Source organism: Morone saxatilis, unplaced genomic scaffold (assembly GCF_004916995.1).
Source record: "Morone saxatilis isolate NCDOM2014 unplaced genomic scaffold, NCSU_SB_2.0 Contig1, whole genome shotgun sequence".
Taxonomy (NCBI): domain Eukaryota; kingdom Metazoa; phylum Chordata; class Actinopteri; family Moronidae; genus Morone; species Morone saxatilis.
The window spans coordinates 15,517,255-15,536,877 of NW_023339651.1; the positions used below are offsets into that span (position 1 = coordinate 15,517,255).

At 40.5% G+C, this 19,623-nt stretch overlaps 1 protein-coding gene across 1 annotated transcript in view; it reads right to left on the bottom strand.

Annotated features, from left to right (window-relative positions):
- The window catches only part of shisa8b (shisa family member 8b), a 30,424-nt gene that overhangs the window by 10,044 nt on the left and 757 nt on the right, over nucleotides 1-19,623 (bottom strand). The window contains exon 2 of the mRNA XM_035659535.1: nucleotides 5,862-5,998. Coding sequence (XP_035515428.1) covers nucleotides 5,862-5,998 — 137 coding nt within the window. The remainder of the gene's footprint in view (nucleotides 1-5,861; nucleotides 5,999-19,623) is intronic.

The following is a 19,623-nucleotide window of genomic DNA, read 5'->3' on the forward strand; positions in this document are numbered from 1 at the left end:
CACACACACACACACATACAAGTACACAAGTATACCATCTGCCTGCTGTTTGCACTGGCCTGCTATTGTGAGTGCTCATGACCATGAAAAACACCAAGAAAAGCAGTGAGGCCGACACGTGTTTCAGTATATACTGTGTGTTTTGTGTATAAATGTGCATCTCTGAGTGTGTGTATTTGTGTGTGAAACGATACATAAAAGGAGCCTTAAGTGCTGTGGGGAGAGTGATGAAGGAGAGAGTGCATTGCATGGCGTCTGTCATCACCAAGATGAAATGTTAACGTCCCCCCCGTGAGTCTGTGTGAGGGTGAGCGGCGGTACGAGCATAAAGCGAGAATCGGAGTTCGTACCACGTCTGTCATCAGTGAGATCATATGTGAAAGTCTGTGTGCATCATCATTTACCGTCTGCAGCAGAGTCAGAGCAGACAAACACAACCCTCTCCCACCCCCTCGCGCTTTATAATCTGCACTCTGTGCGATCTGCTGAGTTGGTCGTACACATGCCTTTTGTCAGAGTAATCAACATGGCACGAGCAGGGGAGCAAAGATTCATCCTGAGATCATTAATTTACAAGAATAAGTAGTTTGCCTCTCATGACCCCAGGGAAGAGTTGAGAGTGCATGAAAACATTTTGGAGAAGACAAGCACTCATAAAGCAACTCCTCTGACAGCTGGGGTAGAAGAAAAAAAGTGAGACAAGAAAAGGTGAAATTTGTGTTAGGAAGAGTGATTTGTTACTGGGTCATGCTACAGTACTTCTGCAGTCATCTTTGATAAATAGGTCATCGCCTTTTTGCTTCAAGCTTTCTTTCTGCAATGAGTCATGTTTGTTGGAGACCAAATATTTGCCTCCTGTCCCCAGTTAACATCAACTGCTGATGGTTCATTCAAATCTCAAAAACTGTCTCTGACTTTAAAGCTTCTGACTTTTTGACATTTCTAAGTCACAGTGAAACAGAAGTTAGAAAGTCTTCTAAGAGTAACAGAATATGTGTGTGTTTACCAGAGGAATTTAAATCAAATGCCTCGGATGACTAAAGCTAGGTTTATGCCTGATGCATAGTCCCAAACCATCACCCGTCTTGCGTTGAATTTGAAGGCTCCACAAGTCATCGTGGCAGGTGATCATACACCTCCATATTATTGTGACTGGGCCCCACTGCGTGAGCTGAATGTGAAAGCATTTGAAGGTAGCCTGACGATAAATGAGATAAATGAATAATCAACACGGGGAGAAAGGATTACAAGGTGGAAAATGTATTATTCATTTAATTTCTGTGTCTTTCTAGCGAGCCTATGTAACTTTGTTCCAGTATTACCACTATGACATCTAATAGGATAATGTGTGCTAAATCATAAATAAGAGATTTACAAAGTCGTCAAACTGACTCAGTAATGTCAGTTACACACCAACATCTATTTAAAGTTTGCCAACATCAGCTAACAGTCGTAGCGGCAAAACCCCGGAGTGTATTGAATTAAGCGTGTAATTTATGTTTATGAATTCAACTTTTCATTTGTGAGAGGAAGACACTGGTGTGACATTGTCAGCCACAGAGAAAATGGCAGCAGGCCTTTTAACACTTGCACCCAGTAAGTTCAAATGCGTTCAATTACTGTGTGTGTAATGAGCATTACTTTTTCCAAAGGCCTCTGCCATCTTGTCTGCTGTGGAAAAACCAATACCGTTCATCTGTATTCTGCCCAGGCAATCTATGTAGTGTTCCACTTTGTCCTGTGGTTCAATTAGGGAACCTATTTCATTACATTTTGTATTTTCATACAGTTTCTGCCAGCTTAAATTCACAGTATCTTCAAAGCACAAATAAAGCAAAGAGATTCCTGCTACTCCTGCACAGTTCAGAAACGAGTATATTAGGGTGAACAGAGGATGAAGATCTGGGACAGAGGGAGGTGATTCATGATGTGAAGCGCTGACGTGTCAACCCTCAAATGTCAACCTGTTTCTTAAAATCATGTAACAACCAAAGAAAATTCATGTGTAGACAGCTTAGGTGACGTGTTGTAAGCCAGTCTTCAGGCAAAGTTCTGAGTTCGAACTTAACTTTTTCTCCCAAACTACCTGTCATAGTGACAACAATGTGATTTGATGAGGATTTTTGTTTTTCCTCCACTGGCAAGAAGTAGGTGTAATAATTAATAATAAATATGGAACACATAAGCATCAACACTGATTTCACTGCCTTTCATTACTGTGACATACAATAAGAAGTGGACTCACTCATGTCCCACACCTACATTTACTTACTTATACTTTTTCATTCACTCAGTATTTTCTGCCACGTGCTGTTTACTTTGCAAGACTGTGCTTGAAAAACATCCAGTAGCTGAAGGACGTCTGGCCCTCCAGGAGCTGCTGGATGATTGTGTCAATCCCCAAGCAGTCAGTGGTTCTCAGCAGTGGGAGATTTAAAATTCCTTAAGACTTAAACCTTTTTTAAGGCAGCAACAGGAGGAACAGCAGGAGTGAGCTCAGCCTGTAGGACTGATTGAAATATGTAGTAATTATTTGGGAAGAGAAGGAGAGGAGAGAGAGGACAGAAAGCACTGAGATATGATCTAAATCCAGGGTTGGCAACACACTATATCTGGTAATCTGATATTTATAATTTGATATTAAGTAATTAGTTTGATGGATATCAGTTTGGTCCCTGCATATTAGAGGACACAGTGGTCCAACACAATCATATTGCTTGGTGCAGAAGTGTGTGGAGGTGGCTATCCTCTACCAAAATGCATTTCCTAGTAACTCCAAAGTTAAGGTAATTGTATGTTGTGTGTTCTTAAGGTCAGGGTATACTTGAAAAGCTGAATTATTATTGTTATTGTTTTATATTGTTAAGAAGCAAAATGGAACTAGGATCCCAAGTTTCCTTAATTGACTGACTTTCCTGCTCAAAGTGACACTCTGCCTGCTATACTCAGATTATGAAACTTGGAGATGAAGCCCCGAAGCATTGGCCGTTGCCCCCAGGGGCTAAATTGTCGTCAGCGATGGCTGAAGGGTTCTGAGCTTGACCACTGATAAACCTACATTCAGGAATCAACAGGGCTAAGCTAACTTCAGCTGTTTATGGTCAGTAAATATCTTCAAAATGTATGCAGCCTGCTTGTTAAACCACACTGTCTTTATTTGTTTATACACGTTAAATACAGAATATGTGAGATTTTATATATGTATGATAAAGGAGCTGTGCTGCGGAGTAATAAAAATAAAATGTAATGTAGCCTAAGTAATTACTTTTCCGTTGAATGAGTAAAGTAATGTAATTATATTTTCAATGATTGATATGTATTGCAGTGAAGTATTGTTTCAAGTCTAAACACTGTCTAAATTAAGCCATTCAAGGAATCCAAATCCAAATGACAACCTGCATAAATCTTACCAAATTACATAATACATCATCTACAGTACCAATTGGACAGCCACTCTACATGGGTGTGTGTGTGCATTTTATTTTGACTAGCAGCAATAGTAGTCAGTCACGCTGCCAAGACACAAAACTGCAGAATTTCAACCGAGCAGATAATTTCAGCTAGTCAGCCAGCAGAGATCATGTTATCTACCGAGATCAACTGATGTGTCCATAAATATTAATGATTTGATAACTGCAGGGCCATCAAGTTCTGTAGTATCTGATGATTACAAACCAGCCACGTAGGTTATGCTGCGAAATGAACTGCTGCAACTCCCTTCTTCCATTCAGTCCATCACAGCTTTATAGATTTCTTGCGCATGCACTTCTAACTGTAGGCCTAATCTGTGCTCTCTGGCCACAAACAACATTTACTCAGCAACTTGGAGATGAAATAATAAGGCTGCTGCCAGTGTGGCTGATTTGCCCAACAAACATCTGTTTTCCTCTTTTTTTATTGTTAGTTCCAGCTCGTCTGTGCGTTGCCCTTTTTTCAAGTGAATACGTTCAATGAAACACTCTGGATTAAAGCGCCCCTCACATTGAGTATGTCGTATCATGTCATTAGCAGTGTGTGAAATTCTACATTGCAAGAGATCAGAGGTAGATGCTGCAGGCGCGCTCTCATGACACTCCACCCCATTCTCTCTCCCTGACACACACACACACATGCATGCTCACTTGTTCAACTGCAGGCACACAAGCACGCATACACATTGGGACACACATGCACACAATCACAACCAAATTAAACAACGGTTCAAATATAAAAAATCTGATGACACTCTTAACAATGTGATACTATAGAGTGGCGTGCACCTGGTCAAAATTTTATATTCAGACCGCTGTATCTGCACGTATAGAGGACGTATGGAAAACACCACATGCTGCCTATAGGGGTGCAGCCTGCTTACATTAACATACTAATTAAACAATTAATGTGTGTGTGTTTGTGTGTTTGTGTGTGTGTGTGTGGTGCACCAGTTTTGCACGTGCAACAAGCATGTGTTCTACTTACAGATGAGGAGTTCTATTGTTCACTCTGTCTTCTTCCCTAAGCCCTGCCTAAAATACGTCTCACCAGCCAGCGCCAATAATGTATCCCAGACATAAGATTTAAAATTAGAGATGCACCAATACTGATACCAGTATCAGGCCCGACACGGAGGAGGAGCAATGTCAGCAGTTTGGGGATAGTTTAAGAAATCTGAACATAGACTGAGAAATCTGCATATTTTTTATTTTTTCTGAAATGTTTATTTGGGTAGAAGGAGAAGATGTCTTTTTAGGGATATTAATGCTGGACAAATTTAGCAGAAAAAAAAACATGGGATCTTATGCCGAGTACTCATATCGGACTCGGTATTGGCACGTACCCAAATGTACTTGTATTTGTCTGAAAGAAAGTGGTATCGGTGCATCCCTGTTTAAAATACTCTGTACATTAGTGTGTGTTGAACCACTACTCCCTATTCAACTAGATTGGTTGTTGACTGTTAAACGCAGAAATGGTGTTCAAGCAGAGCAGCAGCACTGAAAACGTGTCAATAGGTGCGTTTCCAACCACCCATTTTTATTCACAAAAACCTAAGTGAGGAGAAAAGTTGTGTATCGAAAAAAAGAAAATGTTACTAAACAGAATCAGCAAATAAATCATGAGCTACATGGAGCATATGTCTTAAAGCGTTTACAAAGCTTTTTCTCTGTAGTAACAGATAAACACTCTGGTTTGTGTCTTCCTCTCCTTTTTAGGTTGTCATGTATTTTTAAAAAATTAAATACAGTAATATGTGTGTGTGATTTTGTACAGTACGTGCGTGGTGTAAAGTATGGGGAGAAGGACAACTAAGAGAGTTTGTGCCACTTTATGTGGTGTAAATTTCTTTTCTTTAAATGTCTTTATCTTTCCTCCTGGATTTCTCAGTAGGGAGTCTGCAGACCTTCCCAATATGGCGAATATGCAGACACACGTCAAATTGAGAATGCGTTATCTATGTTTCTATATCTATGGTTGCTACGGCCCTGCAACCCTGCTTTAAATGGGTGTGGATAATGGATGGATGGAAATGTGAGATGGTTAATTTGTTGATCCTGGGTAAATGTTATAGCGTTAGACTGTAGATTCAAAACTCCTCTGTTATAATAAATTTGAGTGAAATTCATTACATGTGTGACCCTGTGTATAATACCGTTCAGAGAAAAAGAGAAACATGCAAAACAAGCTGAACCCAAACTGCATTTGTTAAGCTCCTCTAAAGTTGTGTTTTATGACTGACCACACACACACAATTTCACTGTGTTTTTCTCACGCCAACCTGTAGAGATTTTCTACTGCAGGAAGTAGAACTGCGAGTGTGCTGCGTTATCCCGGAGGTACCTGTGTATTATGTGTGTGTATGTGCTCTCTCTCTCAGCACTCACCACTCCTGCTGCGCAGCATCCTGGCCGAGATGCCGTTGGCTCTCCCTCCGCTGGGCGAACTGGCCGTGGCGTTTTCCACCGTGCTCGCCTCACCTCCCTGCTGCTTCAGCAGGTCTGTCAGTGTCCTGGAGAACAACACACACACACACACATACACAGAATGTAAATTAGTGCTCAACATGTAGTTTAATCTCCAATGATAGACCAGGCTGAATCAAGGTTACACATTTAGATGAAATTGCATTGCTTCACTAATTTTTGATGTGTTGTACTTGTTTGAATCCCAAACAAACGGTTGACAGAAAAGAAGCGGAAACACTGGTGACTAATTGTTGACACTGGAATAGCTGCACAGCTGGATTCTGAAACATCAGTCTGTCAGTGAATGAGACAACAAACATCCTCTGTTACCCAGATGTGCATAGTTAGTCCCCTGTGAGGGTTTTCCTGAACAGCTGGAACCCATACACACACACACACACACACACACACACACACACACAGACAGACACACACACATGCACGCAGTTCAGTTACAGTACATCGTCTCATCCCAGGAGAGGCTGTCTTCGTGGTGCGGAAGTTGCCTGTGTGTAAATGTGTGTGTGTGTGTAGTTTTTCGTGATTCCTGCTTGCCTGCCGGTATGTGTGGCGGTTATGTATGTGTGAAAAGAGATGGTGGTGTGTAATTCTACATCTGTGGGGTATGTGGTGGAGTTTGGGTTAACAGGTTAACCAGAACAGACATAACCAGAAATCATCACTTGCAGTCATATCAATATTCAGTGACCTTTTACAGCCATCTTGATAGGATTTTTTTTGTCTTTGTTTCCAGGGGTTCCAGGGTTTCTAGGACTGTTCAGCTAGTTATGCAGTTAGATTTGGCAGGAAGAGCTCTGCTCTTTGAGAAAGCTTTCCAAGAATCCACTGGGAGAATGAATCCTGCCTTAAAAAAACATATATGAACATGAAATCTTTGTTAAATCTACACTACCAAAAACTAAACACATAGAGAGAAGGTAGTGGTGGTTTAGGGAGCTGTTAAAGAATATTATAAGATTAGCAGAGTAATAGTGACACCTGTCATATAATGGTTGTGATACTTAGCCAGTGATTGTGACACATTAATGAAGCACTTGATGTTAAATTTAAATTTCATAGTTTCCTATTGTAAAACCATTATTGATTGGTTATAAGTTTTAATATGACTGTTACAGTGTGTTAGCATGAAGCAGGGCCGTTTGAGCCATAACCTTGAACTTGATCCTGAACACATGCACTCGCAAAATCAGGTGTTGTAGTTCCAACAACTGGAGCCATCGCCTTTGTTAAGATGAAGTTAAACTATTGGTGTCATGTGACCTTAAATTTGGGAAGAGCTTTGATTTCAATACACCCATAAAATTGAAACACAGATAGTTCATTCATGTTTTTAATGCATTTTATAGTCAGCTTCCTAAATTACTGCTTTTAATTTAGTCAGTTTGTGCTTGCTGAGATACATTTTTTATTCAAAGCGGCTCATCTCCCTTCTGTGTGTTTATGTGTGTTTTGTTGTGTGTGTCCTCTGCGATAAATTCCACTCAGCTGTATTTGACTAGCAGCATTTTTGCTGAACGACATACGGGCAAGATTTCCTGCAATATGGTCATGTTTGGACCCGGGGCTTGTTGTGTTTGGATGCTACAAATGCAAAGGAATGACAGCATCTCACACACACACACACACACACACACACATTCACTCATCTATATATCTTATTTGACTATCAGCTAGAAACACACTCTGGCTGACGATTACAACCTCCTTCCCACAGCTGATGACAACTCCCTTTTTGTCTCACAACTAACACACACATACACACACATTCACACCTACACACACACACACACACACACACACACACACACAAACACACACAGGCATACTCATCACTTTGAATAAACACGTGTCTGCTCCCTGTGCATTTGCTGAATTTACAGTGTTGATGGTATTCACTCCCTTGATCAATAATTCAAACACTGGTGCCTCTGTTTCGCTAACAAGGCTCATGTGTTTAGCCCCTTTTATCACACACACAAACACACACACACACACACATATGGACAGGTACACAAAACACGCACAACCTAGAGTATGACTGACCTGACAGCGACAGCCAGGGGCAGCTTGTTCACACTCAACCTACCAAATGGAAAAGTGAGTCCCTTTGGCCACTTCTCTGCTCATCTACAAAATGTTTGTGGGTGTGATGATCTCAGGGAGGGCGCCACACAAAGTGTCTCCTGCAGGGGCTTTTGTGATGGCATGAAGCACTTTCGGTGTCAGATATTACAATCATGCTTGTTTTATCAGCCACAAGTATCTCATGTACAGAAATGGTGTATGTGTGTGTACAGTTTGTTTGAGTGTGTAATCCACCCTAGTTCTGTTAAAAATATAGCTACAGATGGTGTCTTTCTGGGAGCATTTTTGAGTTTCAGGGATGAAATTCTGGGAAACGTAGGAAATCATTAACTAAAGAATAGGTAAAGGAGACATGTCAAAGGAAGAAACACCAAAAACATAAAGTACAACAAGAAAAAGAGCCTAAAAACAGTTTATACTGTTTAACATTTACTCTATTTCTGGATCCTTATTTTGCAGCAGAATATTATATTCACTCATTCATTCATTCTAATCAATTCAGATAATCATCTTATTGTCAATCCTTTTATATACACTGTACATGCGTGTGTATTTGTGAAAATCTGCATTAGATTATGACGTAAAATTGTCTCTTTCTAAATATTTCCTTCCCACAACAAAAAGACTTTAAACGCCTCCTGATGTAAGATGCAAATCACTTTCTCTACTCTTTTTTTCTTCATTTTTCTAAATATTTCTCCTTTCAGTCTTTTTATTCTTTCTCTCTCTGCCCCCTCCTCACCTAAACTCAGCCCTAAATCGGTCCCCCCCTCCTCCCTCCCTCTTTAAATCATATCGTTTGTCTTCCTCTCCTCCAGTATCTCTCTGCTCCTCATCCCCTCTCTGACTCATTGCAGCACAGCGCCTCGGGCCTCCACGCACTCTTCTCTTGGCTCGCCGCTCAAACAACTTGCTGATTTGGACTTTTAATCTGCAACAAAAACTTCACCTGTCTCCAGGCTATGTAGTGTTTATGGAGCGTTGGCTGAGCTTCATGAGAGTTTCTGCGGATGCCTTTGAAAGAGCGAAGATGGCCACGCAGCTGGTTAAAAGATTATCGCTGGCAGGGTGGGGTAGATTGACAGAAATAGCTTTTGGAGACCGCCAATGACGAAGGGATATTATCAATGAACTGGGTCAGTTTTTATATACTGTCAATTTGTCATCCTGCTGCTGCTTTTTTTAACCATCTTAGAGCCATTTATCTCCAAGATGTTGTTAGCTTCACTCACAATCTATCACAAACAGACAGCTTGTTACTGACATCACATCCTGCCAAAATGTAGAAAATGATTTGCTTTGTCCCATCAAATCAATCAATAATCAGTTCTCCAGGAGTTTGAGATATTTCAGTTGTAACAATAACCACAAATTCAATCAGCTCTTACCTCATTCTCCAGTTTGCACACATTAGTTCCGGTCCCTGAAATATTTTGAGACAGTTCCCCTCACAAAAGGATCCAATTCAAGCCAACATTCCTATAAAGGCCTTAAATGTCCATGTTTTACTCTGCTAAAGTACTTTTTTTTAAAATAATTGTTTTGGACTTTAATTTGATACAGCTGAAGACAGACATGAAAGGGCGAAAGAGAGGGGGAATGACATGCAGTAAAGGGCCACAGGTTGGATTTGACCCTGTGGTAAGCTGGTCCTTGGAATATAGGCGCTCTACTGTAAGCTACCAGGGTTCCCCGTAATATGAAAATTAAACAAAAGAATGGTTTTGTTTTGTTTTTGCTGAAAATTGTATAATTTGTCCTGTAATTATTACAAACGCATTTGTAGAAAATGATTTCAATTTTTCTGCGACAAGAAAAACTTGCCCTATATAAAATATGTAGGTCTTGATGTTCCTTAAGTTACCTCCAGGTTACTTCTCCCACGATTCCTTATTACTCGATAACATGTTATATAACAGCGAGGTCGTCTGCTCTCCCATCACATTACAGCCACACTGAGATGAGACTTTGCTAATGTCCTGTAACAATCAATTACTCCACCCAGATCAGAACACACACTCAGTGATTAGTTCCAACTAATATTAGTGTAACTCTCCAAACAGAGGAATCCACTGTCTGTCTCTGTAGCACGACTATTGATTACTAAAATGTAAAATGTCCTGAATACATTAAGCACAGTACATGTTTCCTGTACATCCTCATGTCCTGTTCATGCATTAATGCACACAGTATTGATCCTGTAACTGCACATGTGGATGCACTTTCACAGATAATCGTTTTGTCTCTGGCCTTCCAGTTAAATTCAATTTGTTTAGTTAAGTTTTTATTTAACAGTACAGTTTTCAAAATTGGCACCACTGTTTATACTCAATAAAAGTCACTACTATCCACCACAGACAGACCACATAAAAAACACATTGGGAAAGATCAGTGAAGTCCCTCCACTGGACTCATCAATCCATCAGCCTGTGATTGTCTCCTTCCTCCTTTCTAGTTTTTCTCATGTCCGTACTACACCGATCAGCCATAACATTATGACCACCGATAGGTGAAGTGAATAACACTGATTATCTGGTTATCATGGCACCTGTCAGTGGGTGGGATACATTAATACGTGGGGAGCTAAGGCTGGCCTGTGTGGTCAGATCCAACAGACGAGCTACTGTACTGAAACAGTTAATGCTGGTTCAGATTGAAAGGTGTCAGAACACACAGTGCAGAGCAGTTTGTTGCGTATGGGGCTGCAGACCAGTCAGGGTGCCCATGTTGACCCCTGTCTCCTGCCGAAAGCACCTACAATGGTGAGCATCAGAACTGGACCACGGACCAATGGAAGAAGGTGGTCTGGTCTTATGAATCACATTTTATTTTACATTTTGTGGATGGCCAGGTGCGTTTGCATCGCTAACTGGGGAACACATGGCACCAGGATGCACTATGGGAAGAAGGCAAGCTGGCGGAGGCAGTGTGGTGCTTTGGGCTATGTTCTACTGGGAAACCTGCCATTCATGTGGATGTTACTTTGACACATACCACCTACCTAAGCATTGTTTAATTGTTCCGATCCATGGAGGCCCCACCTCACAATTTACAGGACTTAAAGAATCTGCTGCTAACGTGTTGGTACCAGATACTACAGCACACCTTCAGAGGTCTAGTGGAGTCCATGCCTTTACGGGTCAGGGCTATTTTGGTGGCAAAAAGGGGACCTACGCAAAATGGCAGGTGGTCATAATGTAATGGCTGATGCATGTATACTTTCACCATCTGTGTTCAGGCCAAAACCACATCCCAGTTTCTAGACACCATCATTCATGAGGTTTATCTATGAAAACAAAGCTTTCACATAATCCACTGAAAAGTAAAAAGACTGTGTCAGATATCCCCGTGTCACAATCTCTTTATTTTGCCTCTGTTGTCATTGCTCCCTTGTCAATCATTGTTCCTCTTTTCATCAAAGATACAGTTAAAATCAGCTTCGCTGTCACTGACGATTACTGATAAAGAGTGAGAAGATGACATTTTACATCTTAACCACACACACACACGCACACCCTGTGAACTGTGCACACAGAAGTAGTTTTGTGTTTCTGCAGTAGGTTGATACTTCGGAAATGTAATATACATGTTTTAACATTCAGCATTTAGGTGAGATAATTTTCTAAAAACTAATGTTGACTACTGGTAGCCTTAGCCCAAGGGAAGGTTAACACAACTAAACTGATGAAGTAATTAAAACTGCTACTATAGCCTACAGCCAGTCTGTAGCTAACATTTATTTTAAAAAACAAGGTTGACAATTAGTTTGATGGAAACCTTTCTGCTTGTACACTCTAATTGTGCACCAAATAAATGAAAGTCGAACATGCTTTTCATCGCAATTTACACCTACATTTACATCTGACTGCTCATTTCTCAAGACGTAGAGAGCTGTGATTGTAATATGTATGACAAACAGGATTAATGATGACACATATAATGATTTTTCAGTTTTCAAATAGCTTTCATAGCCATGTGGGTTATTGTTCAGCTCTTAGATGCAGGCAGAATCCCAGTGTTTGTGGTTTTATGCTAAAAAAAAAGCTTTACCCTTCTGATTTTTTCCAATTACCTTGAAAAATAAAGGAAATGTGGTTGTTATTTTTATGGGCTCATCCTTATGTTCTCAGGGTATATCCCTTGATGTGACTTTGGTAAAGAGTAAGGGCTATCTTTACATTTCAAATGGTTAAAGAATACGGGAGGTGGACACTTCAAATGCAGTTTGAATGGTAACTATCAGTTCAACCACTGATACCCAGAAAACATACATTAAACATTTGACTGAAAAAACATTGCTGAGAACATAAAACCCTTTGAAAGGTCTTAAAGTATATTGAGCTGTTTTTTCTTTTCTTACACCACGTTGAAAATGAAAGAAACGTGGAATGGTGATTTTCAGCCCTCAAGTATCCTACTATATACTGTAGATTTCTAGGGTATTATTCAGCGGTTTGATCCAGGTATCATCTGAGTGTTTTCATACTAACAAGCTAACTTAGCCTTTCCCTCTGGCACAGAGGCTGCCAAGTGATTTTTCCTTTTTTCAGCCACCTTGAAAATGGAAGAAATGCAGTTTTGTGCTAAATTCAAAGTTTCCAAGTAGCTAACAGAGTTATCTGGGTTGTTTTTAGCTGGTTTTCATGCATGCTTGAAGCTGTAGACAGATGGCCCATTAGAAGTTTGGAAGAAGGATGAAATGGAGCTACAGGGGCCAACTCACTGTGTGTCTGCTGGTCTTATGAACTTCACTTTTGACTGATATGGGTTTGACTATGACAGACAAAACTTCCATCTTAAAAATCAACTATTTTACACAGCCTTAAAAATGGAAATGGCACCTTCAAGGTGTGACAGATAAAAAGCTGCCAATCTTTCTACTTTTCATATGTCAACGCTTTCAGCATCACCCTGATAAACAGACAAACACAGAAACAACACACAGCCGAACCCTTGAGTCAGTGGGCGCTGACCCAAAGTTAAGTGTGTGTGGGGCCCAGTGAAGCCCGGCAGGACTGAGGAGGAGCAAGAGAAGAGGAGAGAGGAAGGTAAAGCAGCTGCAGGGAGGGAATTGTCACATCTGATGCAAGCAGGAAGCTGTCAACTTATATGTCCTTTCACTTTGGGAGGAATTGCGGCAAGTGGTGACGGAGACGCATATGTGTGCACACTTTAACACATTTACTTGCAAGCATACATGCATGCAGACATGCTCACACACACACACACACACTGGTGACAGGTAGGAGGTGATAGGGAGTGACAACTCGACCCGGAGGTGATCAGAAGGCAGGGGAGATGGAGGGGAGCTAAGAAAGTTGAGGAAGAAACTAGCTTTCTTCACTTCTTAGTGCATACGTATTTTCTCACATGGCAGGTATTTAAGGCTCACACTGGTGTGATTTGCTTCCTGCCTGGAGTGTCTTTTTTTCACTCTTACTTAAAACTAGAGGAAGTCACAGTAAAATTACCAACAACAGAGAGGCTGAGCTCAGCAGAGAAACAGGATAGCACACTAGATGTGTGGATTGCCAGGCTTGTTGATGTGTGTCTTCCAACATGAATACACAATGTACATCAGTGATCACGCAGGGTTAGATAAACAAGGTTTCACTAAAATGCCTTCAGAGGTTATAAAAAATATCTGTGAATTAAGAATAAGGAGAAAGAAAGTGTCTTGGAAAGTTAATTAATAAATCAGTTAACACTTTTATTTGACATACGTTGTTGTATGAGGATTTCAGTTTATTTTCATGAGCATGTGACTGATCTCGTCTACAGCCTTTTATAAACGATTAGTGGGAGCCTATGGAGAACATCATCATTACATGGCACTGTGAGCACACCCGACCTCCTATTTACAAATGTTATTTAGGTCCTAACATCTAAAAAATGCTTGAAGACACACTAACTCAGTCTCTGCTCTCTGTCACTAGAGTATAGGATAATGTTGCTATTCCCCAAACTGGAGGTTTTATATTGATTTGATGTCTGTGGATCCACCTTAGGGATCTTGTAGTCCAGTACTGAGCTGGAGCTGTTAAGTACACATTCCCACAAAATGTTCCTGACCATTTCATACAACCTAACAGAAAACGTAATTAAACTTCATATTCGATAACAATGCTGTGGTGTCTCTAGTGTATTCTGAGAGAGAAGAAATTACTTCCCAAGACCCCTACAAAGGGTTAATAAGTTAAGTGGCTTCATCTATGGTTAATGAATGATCTGTTAATGATATATTAGTAGTTATACATTATTATTGACAGGTTTATGGTTGCCAGGTTGTGAAAAATCCCTCTGGCTGGTGTGTATTATCTTCAAGCATAACTTCCTGTGATTTTGTTTTAAATTCATCATACAGTAATTGTTCAACCACTTACAGGGCTGCAGACCAGCCTAACAAAATCCCTTTATTAAAGAGTTATTACCATAAATCCCTATAATTGCAGCCCCCTGCAGATTGCGGTAATGGAAGAACTCTTTACTATGATTTACTAACTTCTGTAACTGCAGACCTAATGATATCGAATTGAAAACTGAGAAACTCATGACCCTTTGTCAATGACTTAATCACTTTCTAACAAGTCATCAAGTCTGCAGTTATAAATGGAAGTCATTATAAAGAGTCATGAGTTTCTCGCTTTCTAATAAGCCATCAAGACTGATCAAAGAGCTATCAAAAAAACAAAGCAAGTTGTACTGGACGAGGTTCTGCACCAGCTAAAGGGATTTCCTATGACCAAACGTTACATTAATTAACCTTTATAAAGCATGTCATATTAGAAAGTGGAATCAACATATGAAAACACAGCCTGAAGATGTGGTGAGTGAATGCGGCTCCATTTAAGTGATATATTTAAGGGTATATTCAGTGCACAAGTATGATTTTCAAGCTCAATAGAATTGCACCATTTTCCCCAAAAGGACCAAACTGTCGCTTAAAATCACATCAACAGGCCCAAAATGCCCTTGATATATTACCCTGACACCATATCCTGGTGTCATTATGATGTGTGTGTCAGAGAGAAAGAGAGAGGGTGACATGGAAAAGGGATCCCATTTGTTGCGTGCAATTGTGGCCCATATGTTTGCATCCGCTATATTGAGTATTGCTTATCTGTCTGACTTGAATCAGGGCAGAGCAGTCAAACCCTTTAAGTGACAGTGTCCTTCATTACATAACATGATGGCTAAAAAGCCCCCTGCAGTAACACACACACACAGACTGGAGATAAACTGCAAATGCAGGAACACATGCAGATCTATATGCATGGAGTGTGATGCGGATGAAAAACATTGTTGTTTTCAGCTTAAAGAAGAGAAATTTTGGACATTACCAAACCAAGAAGTTTGTGAATATTTGTCTAATAATTGGAGATACAAGGTTTTCCTTTTGACAGCATCATGAGTGCTGGGGCACACAAATGGCCACATACATACATTCACACACACACACACACACACTCTCTCGCATAAATGTACTTGCCCACATTTACACACACACTTTCTTTGAACCATGTGACCTCAGCTGCCATTATGTTGCTCTTTGGCCTCTCACACTTGAAAATTGTATTGCAGTTCATGTCGCCTGCTGGCTATCTTGACCTCGCACTGTGGTGATCTGAACCGTACTCACGCAGCCTAAATGCCACCACTATCATTCTTGTTGTTAATTGAACTATAAATCAAGTGTGTGTGTATGTGTGTGTAAAATCATGAAGGTCATCTGTGTTTGTTTACTCTCTGGGTGTAAAGCCAGCCCCTCTCCGGTTGAGGCCTTTCATTAGACGTGACATGTGTGACCTAAGGCGGCGCTCTCCGTTCCTTTTGTTGGCTGAAGATTAGTGCAACATGCAAACACACTGAACCTGGTTTGGTTGGAAGAAGAGTGGCGGGGTGGGGTCGTGTATTAGAAGGTGTGTGTGCGCAGGAGGAGGGTAATCTGAGAGGAGGATCACTTTGGATTTTAACTTTCAAAGCTGATTCGGAAGAACTGGTGGGATTTCAGAGTGTTAATCATCCTCTGCTCGAAGAAATAGACGGTGGGAAGGAAAGAAAGGAGTTTTAAAAAAAAAGAGCAGGTGCATGGCAGAGCACAGAAGTTGCTTTTTGAGCTTCGCCACATCAATATCCAACTCGAATGTGGGTGGGCGTATGTACATATTTATGTATTTCACCTCATGAAGTGCGTGCAAGTACATGAGGTCTTAGTTGCACGTATACTTTTGGACCAGGGATTTATGTCAGCGGGCTAATAACTAAATGAGCATGCAGGCAGAGCAGTCCAGAAACGGTAAAGCTGTAATCTTGGTGAAATTTGTTTAATCGCAAGGAGGAGCGGTAATCTGTTGAGATGGGCTCACAGAGGGAGGGTGTTTATGCAGCCAGAGTGTTTCTATTTCAGTGAGGTGCTACCCTGCAGGAAATATTAATCCTGGCTCTATGTTATCCGCCGAATGAGTTCTTGTGGCTCAGGTTAATGGGAGACGCACAGGCAGAGCTGCTGGTCGACGGAGGAGTGTGTCCACTTTCTCAATTTGAAAGGCCCAAAGAAACCAGCTAAATAATATGGGAGGGAGGAGCGGAAGAGACAAGAAAGGTGCAATAGTGAGTGAAGAGGGGGGAGGGCTGGGACCTGAAACAGAGGAAGGATTTAAAGAGTAATTTTTAGCAAAATGTAAGTTAATTTCTGTGAATGTACATGTTTGAACTGACTGATGAAGGATTATCATAGATGTATTGGCTAAATAGATAAACATGTACTGTATATTAAGATGGATTCTTATAGTATAGCTATAGAAAATGTGGTGCTTTTGTTCTCTCCTGGCATTTTTAGAGGCAACGGCTATATGAGCTGTAGGTGTATCACAACTAACAAGGTCCGCTCCAGTACATTGTTTGGAGTCACTTTAAATTCAGAATAAGGCAGTAAGTGAAAGGCAGAATGGAGGAGTTGGAAAGATGAAAGTGCGTACTGTCCTTCTTATTGTTTTATTGTGTCATCCCAGTCACCATGTGTGTGAAATCTGGAATTTCCCAATTAATTTTTAACAGTCCAGTGTGTGACATTTAGAAGGATCTATTGGCAGAAACTGAATATAATATTCGTGGGAATGTTTTCATTAGTGTATAATCAGCTGAATATAGGAATTATGTTTTTGTTACGTTAGAATTTATCTACAGACACTGCAGGTCTCCTTCCACGAAGTCCAACTGAAGGGACCAAACACTGGCTGTAGATAGGGCCTTTAGTGGTTTTTTTTTTGTGAATTTTATGGCCAGCGTAGTTTCTCCTTACACTTCACAGTCTGTTCTCATTACCAACTCATCAAATACAGACGGGAGGGGTGTTCAGTTAGTTGCAATCTGCAACTTCACTGCTAGATGCCACTAAATCCTGAACACTGGTCCTTTCAATTATGTCTAAAAGAACTATTATGAGGTCACAATGACCTTTGAGTCAAAAGTGTTGCCAATTTAGTGTCCGACCAACTGTGAAATATGTTCACAATTTCCCCTTCTGTTTCTGAGTTATGCTATTGAATAATGGTCAGAAAGTGTTTTTGGACATAATGATGTCCTGGGAAAAAGAAATCTCATCACTTCATCGTTCCCTTCATGTCCCATTAAGCATCTGTGTGAAATTGTCATAATTACAGCATCAATTCTTGAGTTATGGCCATAAACGTGTTTTGTAAGGTCACCTTTGACCACCATATTCTACTCAGTTCATCTTTGAGTCCAAGTGGATGTTTGAGCCAAATCTGAAGAAATTCCCTTGAGGCGTTCCTGAGACATTGCGTTTACAATAATGGGACGTACATATCAACAGACAACACGGAAACATAATGCCTCTGGCCACAGCTATTGCCGGCACACAGGCATAAGAAAAAGAGAGATGTGAGTGGTTGAAACTGACCCCTGCCTTAGCTTTTTGGGCCCCAGAGGAGAGAGAAAGGGTATGAAAAGAAAGAGGATGGACGATAGCTAGAGGAGGAGGGACAGAGGAGACGTAGAAGGAGGCCAGGGAGGAGGACTTTGAGTAACATAAACATTATAATTTGTGAGAAAGAAAACCCAGCATGAGGGAAACAAGTGGTGCGTGATGAAACAGATTCGTGGAAGAAAATGAGATCAAAAACAAGAAGCTTGGTGAGATAAGAAGAAATAACTCTAGATAGAGAATAAGGAAAGGCAGCCAGCGAGGGTTAGATAGTTTGGGATGAAAGCGGGGAAATTTGAGCCCATGCTGTGCGCTGTTTGCTGTTATGATTTCCTGAGGTGAACAGATTGAACCCCGGACCACATATTGAACCCCACTGCAGCGGGAGTGTGTGTTTACATGTGTGTGTGCATGCTTGAGAGCAAGAGATTAAGTTTACAATAGAGGGAGTATAAATGCTAAATGTTTTTTTTTTTTTCGGCACAAGGTTGTGAGTTCATTGAAGTGGAAAATAATCTTTTTGTCAGCTAATGGAGACAAAATGTATTGACAGCTCAGTCCATTAATTATTTGTTTCTCAATCCAAAAGTGTAAGACGTGATTTGACCCGTGCTCACTGGAAAAACTTGTGAGACAAACTTGAAACAGGAAAACGGGATTCTTGCACAAAGATGATCTTCCTTCGAGAGTGCTTTACACTTACTGTAACACCTGCTGCAGCAAAAACTCGATTTTTCTTTTTCAGTTTTTTTGTTTATTTCAAATATAAGTCATGCTTACAAGCAAAGCAAATGGTACAGAAGGGATGAAATACAAAAGCATATGAAAAAGAAAAGAAAATGGAAAATGGAGAGAAACAAGCACAAAGAAATGAAAATGAAGAACAATGCAAAATTAAAAAACATTAAAAAATATGAGCAAAATCAAAATAAGGGTGTTATATATGTGATGTAGGGGTGTATAGACATATGAGCGGGTACCATACAGGTATGGTCTCATCCACAACATGCACACACACACACTGGATCAGTGACTCAGACATGGCTTGTAAGAGCACAAACCGTTACACACTTATCTTAAATTACCATGTTAAGATCAACCAACTTTCTCTGTCAGTTATTCAGTCCTCCTTCTCTCCGACACAAAGTCGACAAACATTCCAGTTACACCTCCAGGACAAAGTGATCAACTTCTGCTCTAAAAGGTTTTGAGAGGTTGGGATGAGCTCATCACACTTGGTTACTTGTTGTTAGAAAAGGCTTAGAGGTTAATTCGCCCACGTGCAAGCAAACATACACACATGCCACACGTTAGTAGGCCGACAGACACACATTCAAAGTTGGAAGTTGTAAATTCCAAGCTGGCAGGTTGTGTGTTCACATGTTGATGAAACACGAAACTGCATCTTGAAAATGTTCTACTCTGTGTTCATAAATTTTGTTCTGCTGCTGTGAAGTCAGAATTTCCAACTTTCCAACATCCCTGCAACGCATCAGAAAACACATGCATGCAAATACACACATACATGCATTCACAAACACACAAACTTTTATCCACCTCTGCTTAAATCTATTATCTACATGAAACGTTGTTGACAGTACAGACCGCCTCTACACACACACACACACA